Raw genomic sequence first — 17,787 nt, forward strand, 5'->3', positions numbered from 1 at the left:
AGGCCTTATTTGATAGGACCATTATTAAACCCAAGAGTATTTGGAGACCCCCTGTCCCACCAATTCCAGCATTACACACATTTAAAACCATGATCCTTAACGATTTGGAAAAACATAAACATAATCATAGTTTTTTGCAATTCAAAAAATTCAATACCACAAAAGAAGAAATGCAAGCACTTAAATTACTGAAAGACGATAAGGATATCATTATCAGGAAGGCAGACAAGGGTGGCGGCATTGTGGTACTAAATCGTGGTGATTATATCAATGAGGCTTTGAGACAACTGAATGACAGCAAATCATATAAAAGGCTGATGCTGAATCCAACACACAGACTTAAATCCCTCATTAACCGCATCACCACAAAAGCTTTGGAAGAAGGTTTCATCACCCCCAAAGACAAAAAATTTTTATGCCGCAGTTCTCCAACCATTCCAGTTATGTACTTTTTACCAAAGGTACATAAGAGTCTTACCAATCCACCAGGGAGACCTATTCTCTCCGGAAAAAATTCGGTTCTAGAACCGTTATCCTCCTTCATTGACACTTTTTTAAGACCTGAAGTGTCCAAATATCCATCATATATCAGAGACACTACTCACTTTCTTGAAAAAATTGGAGAGTTTGAATCTGAATATCGAGATGCTCTCATGGTCACCCTGGACGTGTGTTCACTATACACATCCATTCCTCAAGAAGATGCATTGAACAACATCAGGAACATTCTTGACAATAGACTAAGACCGCATTGCATACCCACAGATTTTCTTCTTACGCTTGCAAGGATTGCAATGAAAGAGAATTACTTTCTTTTTCTGGATAAATTTTACTTGCAAACGAGCGGTGTAGCAATGGGGGCCACATTCGCCCCATCTATCGCCAATTTATACATGTCCCAGTTTGAGGCAACTTGGATTGAGAAATCTCCATTTCAGGAGGTTATTGCACAGTGGTGGAGATATATTGATGATATCTTCATGATCTGGACAGGTACCACAACAGACCTACACAAATTTATGTCATGGCTCAATAGCTGTGATGACAATATTCAGTTCACTGAACAACATTCATTTGTAAGTATCCATTATTTAGATGTAGAAATCAACAATACATCAGATGGATTTGTTACCAAAGTTTACAAAAAGGAGACAGACAAGAACACTTTTCTACACAGCTCCAGCTGTCACCCTACACATTTGAAAGATAGCCTTCCTTTCTCACAAATGCTGAGGATTAGACGTATTTGTTCGGATTTCCACACTTTCAAAATTCAAGCTAACAACCTTATGTCAAATCTACAAGATAGAGGCTATAGTAGATCCATTTGAAAAAAGCATATCGTAGGGCAAATACAACAATAGAAGTTTGCTTCTCTCTAAGCAGATGAAACATCAAGATAATGGGAAATTCACTATGGTAATGCAACACAGTGAGCACAGTGAACATCTAGCAACAATGATTAAACAGAGATGGGAAATTATGAAGACCACCAAGCCATTTGAAAATTTAGACTTGCGGGTAGCCTTCTCGAGAACGAGAAACATCAAAGAGATCCTTAGCCCTGCAGACATTAGACCACCAATTTATAAAGACTCAACTAAAATACGCGGTCACTTTAAGTGTGGCCGCTGTCAGATTTGCAGTATCACCACTCAAACTAAACAAATTATGAATCCAAAAACCAAAAAAATTCAAGATCTAATGCATTTCACTAACTGCCTTTCTGATCATGTAGTATACTGTCTGACGTGCCCTTGTAACAAAAAATACATAGGGATGACTACGAGACCTCTAAAGGTTAGAATTCTTGAACATCGGTCCAATCTCAGAAGGTCAGCGATTAAAGAACCTATTGTTGAGCATTGTATTCAATTTAAACACAAATTTGAGGATTTACAATGCGTCGCAATTGACTGGATCAAATTGCCACATCGAGGTGGCAACCGCAAGCTAATATTAGCAAGGAAAGAAGCGAAGTGGATTTTTGAATGGGGCACTTTAGAGCCCAATGGGCTAAACAACTCAATTGATTGGTTCAATTTCTACTGACGTTTATACGTCATGATGATGATAGTATTTCAATCAGCTGTTTGAGCGCTAACGCTGAGGCGCCATTTTTGAAAGAGTTTGTGCCTTCAACTCAGTACGTCTGTTCATGGTGTGATTTTCTTTGTGTTTCATATTTTTCAGACAACATTTATGACTACATGCAATTTGTGTTTCAGATTTCAGCATACTAGCACTCCGTTCCTGATGAAGCCGCGTTCTTAGGTGAAACGGTGATCCCCGTCGAACGGAAAAAGACGAGTGCTTGATTTCAGTTCTAAAAGTTAAGTTCTTTTTGCTGATTTGCTGATGTGTGTTTCGGGACAGTAGTGGGACCGGACGATTTAAAAATCATTGCTGTTAGTCAGCCTTATTTTCACTTGAGGCTTATAAATATAGCCCTGTGGTCACAGAGTTTTTTGCCCAATGATAGAAACGCTGCAAGAGCTATGAATTGAATCAAACATAACCTTGCACTAAACCGCAGACATTTTTTGCCAACGGTTTCTGAGGGCTTTTTCTCTGTTAACACCAACACAACACTAATTATTTAGGCTGTAGTGTCTATTTTGTATTGTTTCATACGTTTTACTACAGCGCACTGCACCTTGTTCGAATTATCATTTGGTCCCTCATCTCTAGCCATGGAATATTACTGGGTCCCTCCCCGCCACCCTCTCACCTGAGGACATTGGGGGCTCGGTGGACTTCAATGTGGCAAGTGCAGGATTGTTTTGGACTTCTGGACCAGTAAGTTTATTTCTTTTGGCTTGCATGGTAGGCTGTGCCATGCTGTTTGCAGTTCTGCTGTGGTAAGTTACTCCTTCTATCTCTTCCGTTTAAAAAAACAAAGAGAATCACGAGGGGAGGAGAGTTTTTGTGTCTCTTCTCAGCTACCCTGATTTTTAGTAGAAGATTTCAGGCTTTAGAGTGTTCATGGTTGGTCAGGACTGAGCGCCTTTCCCTTTCCTTTTGGCGGCCTTTTGCTGTTGGTGCCGGGCCTACGCTGTGCTGTATGCTTGTCCACTGCATTGGTGCCATTTCTGGCATTGTTTTAGTTGCGACGCTCTTCATCCCACCACAGGGATATTTCCTTTTTGCCATGTTTTCTCTCTACCGTTTATGGTTCAGGCTGCTGGTGGTGCATGGTGGTTGGCGGCAGCTGGCTGCAGGAAGCCGTTTTGAGTTTCCACTTGCCCTTTTTCCTTCATGAGGAATCTTAGAGCAGCGGCAATTATTGTGTTTTTTCAGTGTCTATGCCATTTTTTCCCGTCCTATTTCTTCATGCTGTTTAAAAAAAAAAAAATTACACAAGTTAAGGGTGACCTTCTTAGTCAGATTATTTCCTGACTCAGCCTTCTTTTCGTTTCTGGCAGAGTGTCAGCCGTTATCAAGCAGTGTCGGGCTGCAGGTTTTCTTTTCGTTGCAGCTCTGGGTGATTTCTGGACTGGCTGGGCTTGTTAGCCTAGTGCCTTTGTGGGCTGTTTATTTTCCAGTTTTATTCATGCAGGGCATGGGTTCTGCGCTGCTTAGGGTCAGAGAGGTGTTTTGTCACTGTTAGCTCATGCTCAATATGCTTGTCTGGTCTCAGTATCTTTCCTGTCGGTACTCAGTGTGTGCACTGTTACTTGTTTTTAGTTTCTCCCTAGCCATGCTGGTTTCTGGCTTTCTCTAGTGCACTTTCCTTGGTAGCCTTTCAGTCATGGGTGATTTTGTGCCCTATCGGCTTATGATTCCTTCCACAGGTACTTCCCTGTGTTGATTCTTTGCCTGTATGGATGTGATCTTTTGCTGGGCTGCCTTGTCTTTTCTTCTGAAGCATCACAATTCTTTGATTGTTTCTTTGGGGAATAGGTCCTTTGGATTCTCAAGGAACTATTATATATTATATTTTCGGAAGTATCCAACAGAAAACCCCACAAAAACCAGCCATTAGGATATATGAGGGGGTCAGCATTCTTAGTAGACTGGCCACACAGACATCCCAGCAGAGCAGTGGGGCACCTTAGGGGGCATTGCAGTGGACACATGAAAGGTCCCAGGTACACATCTCACCATTACACCCTTATATTGTCTGATGAGCCCTCCAAAAAACCAAGGGCACCAAGTTGTACACCATTACAATAGCCCTTATGCCTGCAGGTGTCACCTATCTTTAGGTACAGAAGGTTTTTGGGGCATTTTTGGAAGGCTCACACAGTTAGAGTGGGATATGAGCCTAAGTCCCCTTCTCTCCAGTCCAGTGCACTGACTACTACGGTACTCCAGGGACCTGCTTCCTGCTCTAATAGGACTGGCCATAACAACTGAAGCTGCAATAGAGGTTGGTATGTACTGTTTCTTTTACATATTTGGGGGGTGGGAGGGGGGTTAGTGACCACTGGGGGAATAAGGGGGGGCATGCCTTAATCTCTCCAGTGGTCATCTTATCATTTAGGGCGCCTTTTTAAGAAAAATGTCCAAATGCTACTTTATGCCGTTTTTGAGATATTTTTCTCTTTTGAAAACGAGCCCCTTAAAAAGCTGTAATTTTTTTTGTGTGTGTGTGTGTTTTGAAGATGTTTGTTTTTCACTCCCCTAAACAAGCTGGATTTTAACCTGTGAAACACGGATCCCAGTGTTGTGCTGGTTTACATTGAAGACTTAATGCCATTCTAGTACTCTGGGATGGAAGTATGAAGGCAATGTGGACCCACCTTCAGTTGGATTATGGGAAGCTGTGATTAAATACATTTTTTTATTAAGAACTTTGGATTTGTACTTTGATCCTTGTAAGTGTGCTGTGATGGTGATTTCACTAGCTTTCATATGTGTTTGTTTAATTAAGCACATTTGTAATAAGGCACACGTTTTTACTGAGCACACAGCAATTAATGTTTATTTATTATTATGAACTATATAATTGTACAAAAGTAGAACTTGACCTTTTATATGGAAGTGAATTTATTAGTTAGGTTGAGTGTTATATTTTTGGGCTCCCGTTTTTTTTTTTTAATTAGTAGTAATACAATATGAGCCTGTAGTGATGACAGCTCCCAATAGAGAAGCTGTGTTTTCCTGGGGGAATTAAGGTCTTTGATGTTAAACATAATTACATTAATGTTAGCACACATATCCTAGAAATACAATAAGGATAAGAGCACTTTGAATCAGATGTACAACCCTCACACCAACAGCACTATGCTTCCCAAGACAAATCCTAGCTTACAGTCCAAACTGAACCAAAGAACCCCATAACCTGTTCCCTCTTCCCCCTACTCCCATTTCACAATCAATTATCTCAATCCCAGACCCCATCAGAATCATCCATTCACCCAGCATTCACATCTCATTCAACCACCTCAGTTTGAATGTCCCTTTCTCTCCTTCATAACTCTACCAAAGGTCCTCGCAGTTTAAACTAATCTTTCTGTCTTGTCAAAAGACCTGCATGAAAAAGTACAAAATATCAGTCCAATGTCCTCTGGAGCCTTGCTCTTTGTCTTCTTTGACCAGTAGGAAACTCTGCCACTGCCCCCACCAAGGGAGGGAGTGGGGTTGTCATTATACCAGCTTCACTCAGAACATTCCATGCCTCTTTGAGAATCTTGACCCGTTGCATCTTTCCAACTAGCACAAAACAAAGGGCAAATGGAACATCCACTGATATGAAATTTTTCCTTTAAGATGTCCACTACAGGTTTCATAGCTTTGCATTTCTGTAGTGTAATAGGGGAAACATCCTGGTATACTTGAATTGTAGCTTCCTGGTACAGCAATTGCATATTTTCTCAGGTTTGTGAAGCAGACAATCTTTGTCAGTAAAATTAAGAAATTGCACTATGATGTACTGAGGGTTTTGTTTGGCGGTTGTGCTAGTATTCTATGGGCTCACTCAATTACAATCTCTATGCCAGTAGTGTTGGTTCAAAGCAGGAACTGGCACAGCTGTTGCATAATAGTGCACATATTCTCCAGCTCAGCCACTTTTGAGACACCCCAGATGCACAAGTTTTTTGCCAACCCCTACTGTAATGATCATTATTTATATATTAATCCTTCTAGGTTGGAGTCTAATTGGTCTGTATGGCTCGAGTGTCCTGTGCATATTTATCAGTGTAACTCTCCAGTTCTTCCCACTCATACTTCTAGATCATGGTGATCGGCTGCATATTAAAGGTTGGGTATTAGTTTGCCCTCCCCACTTAGGCCCTCCCCCATACCAGATCCCCTTATGTCACTTCCACCTCTCCAAATAACATCCCTCATCTCCAAAGCCCCTCCTCCCTCCTGAGACTACCTTTACTAATCCCTAGCAGGTGAGAGGCAAGAGCAATCCCCAGTTGCTGCACCAGGTTCAAAGTCTTGCAAGCCATGTTATTCGATTTATATAGCAATGATGAGTTGCACACATTTGCATGCTTTTAATTTCATTACTATGTATCCATAGTAACTAATATTAAATTGCAATATGATAATATAATGCACTTTATTGCTGTTTAACATGTGCTAAGGGGCAAATAACACCCACTATGGTCTTAACACACCTTAATAATTACCCTTCTAAATTAAAAATGCAAGAGAAGAAACAGCACTTTACTATGAAAATCAAACCACACAATATATTTATGAAAAGTTTATTTCAAAAAGTTGTTTTCTGAATGTTTGAATTCAGTAACAAGCTCAAGAAAACTTCCAGAAAACTAAGCTTCAGTTCAATACCATGGAATTTTATTTTTTATAAGAAAGTTTTTCTTTAATAGAATACTTAATATAAGCATTAGCTATATTTTCCACAAGTTTATTTACAATAACATTTTCCATTGAGTTATTTTCAGTTTTTATCAAACAACAAAACATTGTTTTACAGTTCTTAGAATGATGTCTTTCACTTGTGTTTCAGTCCAATGTCCAGAGATGGTGGATATGGCAGCAAATGTCTGTTCTCAATTAAGGAGCAACGACTTTTGGAACTAAAACAATACCTTGTAGAAGTCATCTTTGTAACTGTACAGCACCAGCAGGGATACTCTGCAAAGAAAGTAAAATGAATGAGTCTAGAGCAACTCAGAGAGGACAGGGAAGAATGAGTGAGTGTAAAAGCAGGGCTTAATTTGTAGACAAAAAGAAAGTGGAACTGGGGTGGGCCATGAATGGAAGTGGGCAGGGGCAAGGCTGGAAGTGAACTTACCCCTACATACACAATACTTCGTTTGTGGATTAAAAGGAAGTTGGTATGTATATACACTTGGAAAATGCATATATTAATTTTAAAAATGTTATCAAGGAATAATCACCCATAGTAGTACACATTTGGAACCTTATCAACAAAAGTTTGGACTAATCACTGTTTTTCTCAACATTTACACATTTGATACCATAGTATTCTCCTCAGAATTTTTGGCAGTCGGGTGACATGAAGGAGTAGTGGCCCTGTAATGGCAAAAGGAAGCAAGTGTCTATTTTTACTGAAGCATTTGCTTCCTTTTGCCATTGCAGGGCAGAGTAGCTGGGTTGTGGCAGAGGTATACTTAAATTTCCAAAGACCTTTGGTCTGACACAGAGGCATATTTTCTAAGCACTGAGCCTTCCAAAGTTCCATAGAAACCTATGGAACTTTGGAAGGCTAAGTGCTTTGAAAATATGCCTCACAGTATAGCAGTCCTTATGAGTTAAATGTAAACATGCTCTGTATCCACAAAAATCCAACCTCTTCTGAGGTGGGATATTTCTCCTTGGAAACCACCAAGAAAAAATATTCTGATTCTCATGTCATCTGAGCAACAGCAAAATAAATTCCTCCACTACCAGGCACACTATGAAATACAAAACCTGTAAAAAAAATTCTGACTGATCATACATGTAGCAAACCTGACATACAACCGTAGTACTAATTCCTAACATGCAAATAGCAACAACCCTACCTATGAATAGGCAACACTACAAATATTACACTGGGCTGTAGAACACCAATACACCTACTACTGGTCAAACAGAACAAGTAGGATTTCTATAGATATTTATAGAAACTATATGCAAACAACATACCATACCTCAGTCACAGACTCTTATCAAATAGATATCACAAATTAGAAATAGAAATATATAAAAAATATTGAACCCAAGAAGTCAAAACTCAGCACTGGAAAAATAAAAACACATTCATTAACTCATATACTGAAAACAGTATACCTGAGATACACATTTCTTAAAACTAACATATTTCAGTTCATAAATTCAGAATAAAAACACTTTTTTCCTTTCTTTGTTGGCTGGGCATTTTATTTGTCCAATCATGTCAGTCCAAGTGACATTCTCTCTTCTGCTTTCCTGTCTGTCATTTGCCAACTTTCTCTATTTGTACTTTCTCCTTGCTCCTCCTATTTCCTCACATATGTCTCTGACATATTTATCTTTGCATTTAGCTTTTTCCTCCTTTTCTTTTCTGCCTTTCTGTCCATTCAGATTCCACCCTCTTTCTTACCTTCACCCTCCAGTTCTTGAATTTCTTCTTTTACTTTTCACATACCTATCAACTTTCCATCTCCTTCTCTCAGGCCCTAGCTCTCCCATTTACTATACTATACTGTAATATACTATACTATCAGAGTTTTCTATACCACTGTTATTCCAAAGGATTCAAAGTGGTTTACGATTTATAAAGGAAACTCCGAAAATCAGGAGAGAATAACAATCTTATGAAATTACATTGACAAAAAATGTAAAAAGAACAAAATCTAAAATCTAAAACAAACATTAACAAAATAAAATTATTGTTCAAATAAGCTTTTAGCATTTTCCTAAAAGAAAAATAAGAAGGTGCCAACCTTAATTCCAGAGGCAATCTATTCCATATTCTGGCCCCAGCAAATGGAAAAGAGGCCTCAAAAACAGACTTAAAATGGATATTCTTTAACGAGGGAAAAAACAACTTCAAAGTTCTCAAGAAACCCAAGGTTCTTTCTACAAACCAGCAGTTCACTTAAGCCTTCAGAATTTAAACCAAATATTGATTTAAAAATCAGACAAAGGGGGAGATGCACTAAAGACTCGTTAAAGCCCTTCCTTTACCGATTCCCTTAGTGAATCGGTAAGCAACGGGCATACATCAAGGAAAAGGAATGCAAATGAGCTGCTCGTTGTAGCTCACTTGCATTCTCTATTCCATCAGTAAAGTCGGCCAGTCGAGCATGCGCAGAGCAGCCAAGCGTTATGCTGGCTGCTCTGCGCATGCCAAATACGCCTCTGTGCCGCCCAAAAGACACCGCGCCGCTCACCCCCTCCACAGCCTGCTGCAGGAAGGCTCCGAAGCGGCTCGATCCTAGCAGAAGAGTGCAGTTGAGGACGTCCATCCAAAAAGACGTCCTTTTTGGACGTCCTTCCCCTCCCCCCCCCCCCCCGCAATTATAAAAACGTCCTTTTTGGACGTACTTCACTCAGCTGAGAGACCTGGAAGTCTCTGAGCCAATCACAATGTGTTTAGCTGAGCTAAACGCGCTGTGATTGGCTCAGAGACTTCCAGGTCTCTCAGCTGAGTGAAGCACGTCCAAAAAGGATGTTTTTATTATTGCGGGGGGGGGGGGGGGGGGGGGGGCCTCCAAAAAGGATGTCTTTTTTGAAGCGGAGCGCTAAACGCTATTTGCCTTTGGTGTCTCTAGAAATCATGAAAACTCCTTTTTATTATCTGGCGGAAACATGCAGGCACATTTGGGGTAGACAACGGGAGCATCTGAAGTTTCAGAGAACAAAAAAAGTAGCCCGGATTAAAAATCAAACAATTTGGCCTCCGGTACTTCCTCCTGGACCATCTCTCACTGCCCATTAGTATCTACAGGAACACTGTTTTAAATGCAACAGTATTAAACAAGACAAATAATAACCAGCTCTAAGGCTTAAGGGTGGTTTTTTTTTTTTGAGTGAAGGACGTCCATAAAGGACGTCCCTGACGAGCACTTGGACGTTTTTTCCCCAATTTTTTTTTGTTACATTTATAGAAGTTTTTCAATCCCATGCCGCCCCAACGAGAGATACAGACCTCTCGTAAGATTTTCCACATTTAGGCAATCGGAAAACAGTAGTGCATCTCATTACAATACGGTTTCTACACATTATAATACTAATTTGCTCATCTGCATTCCGTTTTCATTAGCTGCTACCGTGATCAGAAAATGGCTGGGAGAAGCCTTTACTGCATGCCAGGGTTTACTACTTGCTCGTTAATGGCTCGTTAAGTTTAGTGCATCTGGCCCAAAGAACCTTAAAATCAATATGTTTCTTTATCGTTAACCAATGTTATTCTCAAAAGATACGAGATACACTTGTCAAAACGTTCACTGTCACTAATCAGTATTGTAAGCGTTTTAACTGTTTCACTGAAATATGAAAGTAAAGTGAGTTGCAGTAGATCAGTTGTGGTAACAGGACAGCTTGAGGTACCGATCTAAAATCTTCTCCATTCTCCTATTCCCTTCTTTCACTGCCCAGTACCATATTTTTAACCTCTGTACATGCCACTCTTCTCTCACTCATCTCCTTGACAATCACTCATGGCCTCTCCTACATGATGTTCAGCATTTCCCTGCCCTTCACTTTTGTAACAGCAGCTCGTCTTTCTCTCTCCTTCTTTCATCCCCATACTCTTGTAGCCAAACATCTTCCCTCTCTCTCCCTCCCAAAATTTGTAGCCTATCATCTCCCTGTCCCCTCTTCATTCCCTACCCAACAGTGCACCTTCTCTCCTTTCTGGCCAACAAGCTTCTCTTTTTTTCTCTACTTCCTCCCATTGTCAGCATTCCCCTCTCTATCCCTTTCTTCTCCTTCCCCTCATAGTCGGCATCTCCCTCCTCTCTCCCATTCTTCTCCTGTTCCCCAATAGTCAGCATCTTCCCATTCTTTCCTACTTCATATCTAGAATCCTACAATCTCTTCCCTCCCCTTGTCCCCATTATGCCCTCTCCTTCCTGTCCAGCATTTCTCCTCTCCCTCAACCAGTGGTCCAATATTTCTCCTTCTCCTCCTCCCCCACCCCACCCATTGGTCCAGCTGTTCTCCTCCCCCACCTACCACTGATCCAGATGTTCTCCTTCTTTCGCCACACCCACTATTGGTCCAGCTTTTACCCCCACCCACCAACCAATGGTCCAGCTTTATTTCCTTTTTCCTCCCCACCCTGACTCTACTTTTCTCCTTCTCCCCACCACCCATTTCTCTCTCTTTCTCCCTCTCTCCAGCCTCCCCCCAACCATTTGTCCAGTTTTTCTCCTTCTCCCCACCCTACCTATCCACCCACTATTAGTCTGGCTTTTCTAACTCCCCTCCACTCCATGATCAGGCTTCTTTCCCTTTTGCTCCTTTTCACATTATAAACCATAAAGCTGTATGTCTCTGTTGATCACCCCACCCCTCACCTATCCACACCCATCCTGTTAGAATATCAATGATATGCTTTGATGTCCCATGCTCCTACCCACCCCCATCCTCCCACCCTGTCAGACTGTCATAGTAATGCTTGAATGTTTTCACTTATATACACTGTCAGCTAGCATATTTGCTTATTTCCGATCTGACGAAGAAGGGCAACCTTCGAAAGCTAATCAAGAAATGTATTAAGTTATGTCCAATAAAAAAGGTATCTTATTTTCTTTTCCATGTTTTATTTTGTTTGATTTCTATTGATAACCACATGCGTAATGAAATCCTTTGCTCCTTCCCTCTCTCCACTCCACCCCCATACCTTTTCAAAGCTGCCTTCTTGTTTTAGAGGTTGCTGGCAGTGAGCAGCGATTCACAACATGCTGCTCATGCCAGCATCGGAGCCTTTTGTCTGATCTTCCCGCCTATGTGGAAACAGGGAGTTGTGTCAGACAGAAGGCTCCGATGTCAGTGTGTTGTGAATCACTGCTCGCAACTTCTAAAACAGAAGACAGGTTTGAAAAGGTATGGTGGTGGGGAGAGGGAAGGAGGCCATTAGAGAAAAAGAGCAAAAGGGAGAGAAGACCGACTGTGGGGGTGGTGGGATGGAAGGAAGTCATAGGTGGTGACTTCACTTCCTGAGCCCAAAGACACCAAGAAGCACAAGGGAGCATGATGAAGGCCAGGAGGAGCATGGAGAGGAACGAGGGGCTATGAAACAGACAGCATGAAGGGTGGGGGGGGGGGGGGATGGGCCTGGGTCCGCTTGCCTGAAGTGCACTGCAGTACCCATTAAAACTGCTCCAGGGACCTGCATACTGCTGTCATGGAGCTGGGTATATTTGAGGCTGGCATAGAGGCTGGAAAAATATTTAAAACATTTTTTTGAGGGTGGGAGGGGGTTAGTGACCACTGGGGGAGTAAAGGGAGGTCATCTGGTCATTTAGGGCACATTTTTGAGGCTTGGTCGTAAAAAAAAAAAAAAAAAAGGACCAAGTAAAGTCGGCCAAATGTTCGTCAGGGACACCCTTCTTTTTTCCATTATCGGCCGATGATGCCCATGTGTTAAGCATGCCCCAGTCCCGCCTTCGCTATGCTTCCGACACGCCCCCCGTGAACTTTGGTTGTCCCCACGACGGAAAGCAGTAGAGGACACTCAAAATCGGCTTTCGATTATGCCGATGTGGGCGACCCTGGGAGGACACCCATCTCCCGATTTGTGTCGAAAGATGGGCGCCCTTCTCTTTCAAAAATAAGTCTGCATGCCACCCTTTGTCCCCACGGCTACCTCAGCTCACACAGCATCTGTGTCCGTGTACTGCATACCCACCCCCTAACTACCTCCCAAGCTGGCTGTAGCCATCTGTCACAGGCTATGAGAGCAGCATTGCACAAAATGTCATTAAAAAAATAATGTGTGTGACGCCAAGAAGGCCCATCACTTGGACCCTGTCTCCACCAACTTTTGTTTTGTATGAGATTTGGCATTTACAGGGACCTTGAGGTGCTTAGGTGCCAGTATCATAAAATATGGCAGGAAGATCCAGGCCTCATACAGCACATGAAGGAGTGCCTCAAGGCCCGACTAAGTACTACTGACACTGCACCCCTGTAAAAACACTGTCCTGGATCGAGGCTTGAGTATGCAGCTACCCTCATGACAGTGTGGCCTCAACCCCCCATATCCACTATGTGTTACAGCCAAACCCTAACCTATGAGATATGGAAAGCAATGGGAGAGGGAGGAAGGGATGTTGGACAGCACTCTCCTGTGACCAAAAGAAAAGTGGCCGGCACGTCACACACACCTACCCAGCACACTGCAGCAAAGTTGCAGCCTAGTGGTCAGTGCAGTAGACTTTAAACAACAGAACCATGGTAGAAACCCCAACTTAAAGGGCGAACCTATATGCCTTTAAAGTGGGCACCACCAGCCACAACACCCCTGCTCAACTGGCAAAGCTCAGGAGCCACCCCAGGCAGTCTGAAATCCAGGAGCTGATCAAGCTACGTCCACACCTGCTGGGAGATAGAGAAATACTGAAGGCAGTTGGGGCTAGCTGTCCTAGAGGCACTATGGTCTTTAGTGCTCTCTATCTCCACCTGCTGGTAGGCGGATACAACCCATCAGTTAATGGATTCATCTGCTGCTGATGACAAGGAAATGCAAATTACGAATAGGGCTTCTAAATTAACCACCTATACATAAAGTGAGAAGGAAAGGGTTGGGGCATTCTGGGGGAAGGGCTGAAAATTTGTAAAAATTATATGCATAAACCTGATATAACTTGGACCATCTGAGTCAAACTTATAATTTGTATGCATAGTGCATATTTTGGGGGGTCCATAACTTTATAGGACAATGCTTTAATGTTCAGTGTTTCTATATATAAGCATATTTGTACTTAAATGTATAATTTATACTGGCATATTCAACTGTGCTGGCTCTATGTACAGTGCAACTGAATAAAAGGAATCATTTGAAAAATTTAGATTACATGTTTCACATTATTCTCTAGACACTTTTTGGATTGTATTTATTTATGCAAACTTGATATACTGACATTCATACATTGTATATCAAGTCAGTTTACAAATCAGACTAAAACTCAGAATTCAATATTTACCTTTTTTCCATTTTTATTTTGTAGATTTCATCACAGACAGATTTTAAGTATCTCTGCTTTGGCAAGCCAGACATCAGTTGTTTCACAGTTGAATAAAAGGTCTGTTCATCTCCTTCACACTGTTGGGATAAACAAATCAGGACAAATTATATATCTTACCTGATCATTTTCTTTCTTTTAGTCCTACCAGACAAGTCCAGAACCAGTGGTTATGTTCACTGATCAACAGATGGAAACATAGAAACAACATTAGTTCAGTGTGATTTACCCCTTAAGTGCACTGTGCAGCTTTAGAATGCTCAGTATTTCAAATGACTTAGCAATGGTGCTCATGTTCATACTTCCAGTCAAATGTATTAATCCATTACCTTTACCAAGAAGGTGCTGCTGTACTCTACTGACACACAGCTCTCCAACTGGGTTAGGAGGTACCTGAAAATCCACTGAAATAAGTTGGAGGCATTGATAGAATATAACAACATAAACATTGCCATACTAGGATAGACCAAAGGTCCATCAAGCCCAGCATCCTGTTTCCAACAATGGCCAATCCAGGTCACAAGTATCTGGCAATATACCAAAAGAATGAGATAGATTTTATGCTGTTTATCCTAGAAAAAAGTAGTGTATTTTCCCAAGCCCATCTTAATAATGGCTTATGGACACCATTTCCTCTAAGCTGAGCAGTAGGAGGTAGTGCTTCAATATTGTGTTTTCAATTTCTAGGGACAGGCAGGTTCCCTGAAGGCTTTCCTATCTTTCACTATTAAAAATGCATTAGTGAAACAGTACCCTCCACTGGCACGACTGTAGGTGGAGGACTCCCACTCAGTTTAAAGGGGAACATTGCTTATGGACTATTCTTTTAGGAAATTATCCAAACCTTTTTTAAACCTTGCTAAACTAACTGCTTTTACCACATTCTCTGGCAATGAATTCCAGAGTTTAATTACATGTTGAGTGAAGAAATATTTTCTCCGATTAGCTTCATTGCATGCCCCCTAGCCCTTAAGAGTAAACAAGAAATTCAGGTCTACCGTTTCCACTCCACTCAATATTTTATATACTTCTATCAAATCTCCCCTCAGCCGACTCTTCTCCAAGCTGAAGAGCCTTAGCCTCTTTAACCTTTCCTTATAGGGAAGTTGTCCCATCCTGTTTATTATTTTTGTTGCCCTTCTCTGTTTATTTTGTGGCTTGTCCAAGTTCAGCCCTCAAGGACCACAAATAGGCCACACCTTCAGAGCTATTTGCTGAAGAATGTAAACAGGGAAAACTAAGATACTGGTTCTATTTAGCTCTTGAAAGAATAGAGAAATTCAGTTCTAATGAAAAAGTATTTATGCTCTCAGGCTAGATTCATTGGAGGACAACCTACTGAACCACCTTCTGACTGGAAGGTAAGAGTGGAGAGAAAAAGAATTGCACAGACAGCTTCCCTAGGATAATTTACATCAAAAACTGCTTGGTATTGGTGGCCAGTGGCAATAACGCTGAAAATGCCAAGTAAACTTAAGACGTTAGACACCCAAGTCGGTACTATGTAAGCCACATTGAGCCTGCAAATAGGTGGGAAAATGTGGGGCACAAATGTAACAAATAAATAAATAAATAAATTCCTGCAGAAACTATTCAAGCTGCAAATCTGTACCACTGTCATGAAAATACCAGAATTATAAAAATAAATTGAATAAATGTGGACTATGGACAATTCTAGGACAGTGAGAGAGCATGACACTAAAAAGGTCTCCTATCTGTGGAATTTAACAGCTTGTGCTTAAAGTTCATAAATGGTGCACACTGCTAGGGCGTCACCAGAGAAGAGGTCCATCAATTACCTCAGGTGTGTGGATTTCACCCTTATGTCAACCAACTGCCTTGGTCTACATACACATGGCGAGAAATTCTCCTCAAGGGAAATGCACATACTTTATTTATTCATAAACAGCCAGGTGATAGCTGTTGAGCACATGTTGAAGGCAATCTTGCTAGTACCAATATCTTGGTAGGAAGACAGATGTGCAAACTGATTAGGTGCACAAAGCGTTGAGCTGATTTACCGCCTTTACAGATCTGGCACAGTGGATAGCACAGAACCCCAATGAGTCCATATTTTATCAGCATTCAAGAACAGCCCCCCACACACTGGCATATGAGAAGAGAGAGAGACTTGCTTGTAGCAAAACAAAGGGATGTGAACAACTGTGATTAGGACCCTTGGTCATATTGACCTAGCCTGCTTGGAACTCAGAATTCAGAGAAAAATCTCCAGATCATCATTAAAAGATATTCCCATAAGTTTTTTTTTTTTTTTTAGTCACAACAAAGGGCACAAGCCAATCACCTATTGCAATGTTATCAAATTATCACAGTGATATAAAAGTGTACCTGTTGTGGCAAGAGATTACCTCGACCACTTCATATTAGAGACCTCATCTGATTATCACTAGAATCTTTGGAACATTTGACTTCAGAGCATCAGATCTCCAGCAATAGTTGAAGGACAAGAACCATCTGTGACAAGGCAAACACCTGCTGTTCCAATTGTCCTCAAGAAGGAAGAGACTTACATCACCTACTCAGGTTCTATAAGTCAAGATCTGTAGTCACTATCCTATCAGCAGATAAACAGGTGGCATTGTGCCATAGCGAGTGTATATTTATTCCAGCTGATACCTAAGTGGTGTTCATTCTAGCATTTAAAGAACTTTTATTCTAATCTTTTGTACTGTCACATTTTTGTCTATATTTCATCCATGCTTAGTAGTGATTACTGGTATTACCCTCACATTCCCCAGAGAGCAGCATAATAGTCTGACCAACATACTTCATATTACTAACAAATTTGGTCTGTAAGACTCCATCTCCACCTCCCCTGCCAAAGTTCCAGCCCCATATGCAGTGCACTCTAAGCTGGGGTACTGTTTAGAATCACCATGGAATTCTAGAACTCCATGCACTCACCCACAGATTTTTTTTCAAAACACTGCAAAGCTGAAAAAAGGACTAATATAATACACCTTACTACAGCCAAAGCAGGAGGGAGGAATGGGAGAAGAGGGGAAGAGACTCGGAGGGCTCCGAGTGAACTCCAGAAACGGCACCCAAGCTGGATCCTCCATGCTTGCTTGGTGTTCAGTGTTGAAGAAAAGATATCCTGTCCAGATCTCAGCAGAATCTCAACCCCAGTAAAAACCCTGTCAGGGGATAGAGGAAGAGATTTGGAGGTCCAATATACCTCCAAAGCTTTCTCCTCATGCACCAGTCCTTTTCCTTCATGACAAGAGGGGTGGCGGGACTCATAGACCTCTGAGTTACATCCCTGCTCCAGATAAACATCAAATCTTTAAAGAGCTCAAACCTTTTAGAAAGGGACCCCTGTGCTCAATGAAACCCAGCTGCCAAGTGGGCTTGGAATTGTCTCAGTAAACAAATTAGATGCTGCACAATATGTCTGCGACCATCCCTTGGAGAAAGAGAAATACTAAGCATTCTAAGGCTGCATGATGCCCTTAAGAAGCAAATCACTTAGACCTACTTTATTTTCATCTGCTAGTTAAAGGATATAACCACTGGCTCTGGACTAGTCTGGTATAGACACTAAGGAACAAGTATTTAAAGAATAATATCCAGAGGACTGTCTACAGTATGAGAACAACAGTAGCCAACCAGGAATGAAGAGGATAATACTTAGTGGTGTAATATGTGGTTAACTTAAACT

At 41.4% G+C, this 17,787-nt stretch overlaps 1 protein-coding gene across 1 annotated transcript in view; it reads right to left on the minus strand.

Moving 5' to 3' along the window:
* Nucleotides 1-6,712: 6,712 nt before the first annotated feature.
* Nucleotides 6,713-17,787, minus strand: part of EIF2AK4 (eukaryotic translation initiation factor 2 alpha kinase 4) — a 285,849-nt gene continuing 274,774 nt past the window's right edge. The window contains exons 38-39 of the mRNA XM_030213680.1: nt 14,067-14,185; nt 6,713-7,059 (exon numbers count right to left, since the gene is read on the minus strand). Coding sequence (XP_030069540.1) covers nt 7,002-7,059; nt 14,067-14,185 — 177 coding nt within the window. The 3' untranslated portion in view covers nt 6,713-7,001. The remainder of the gene's footprint in view (nt 7,060-14,066; nt 14,186-17,787) is intronic.

The sequence above is a fragment of the Microcaecilia unicolor genome, chromosome 9 (genome assembly GCF_901765095.1).
Source record: "Microcaecilia unicolor chromosome 9, aMicUni1.1, whole genome shotgun sequence".
Lineage (NCBI taxonomy): Eukaryota > Metazoa > Chordata > Amphibia > Gymnophiona > Siphonopidae > Microcaecilia > Microcaecilia unicolor.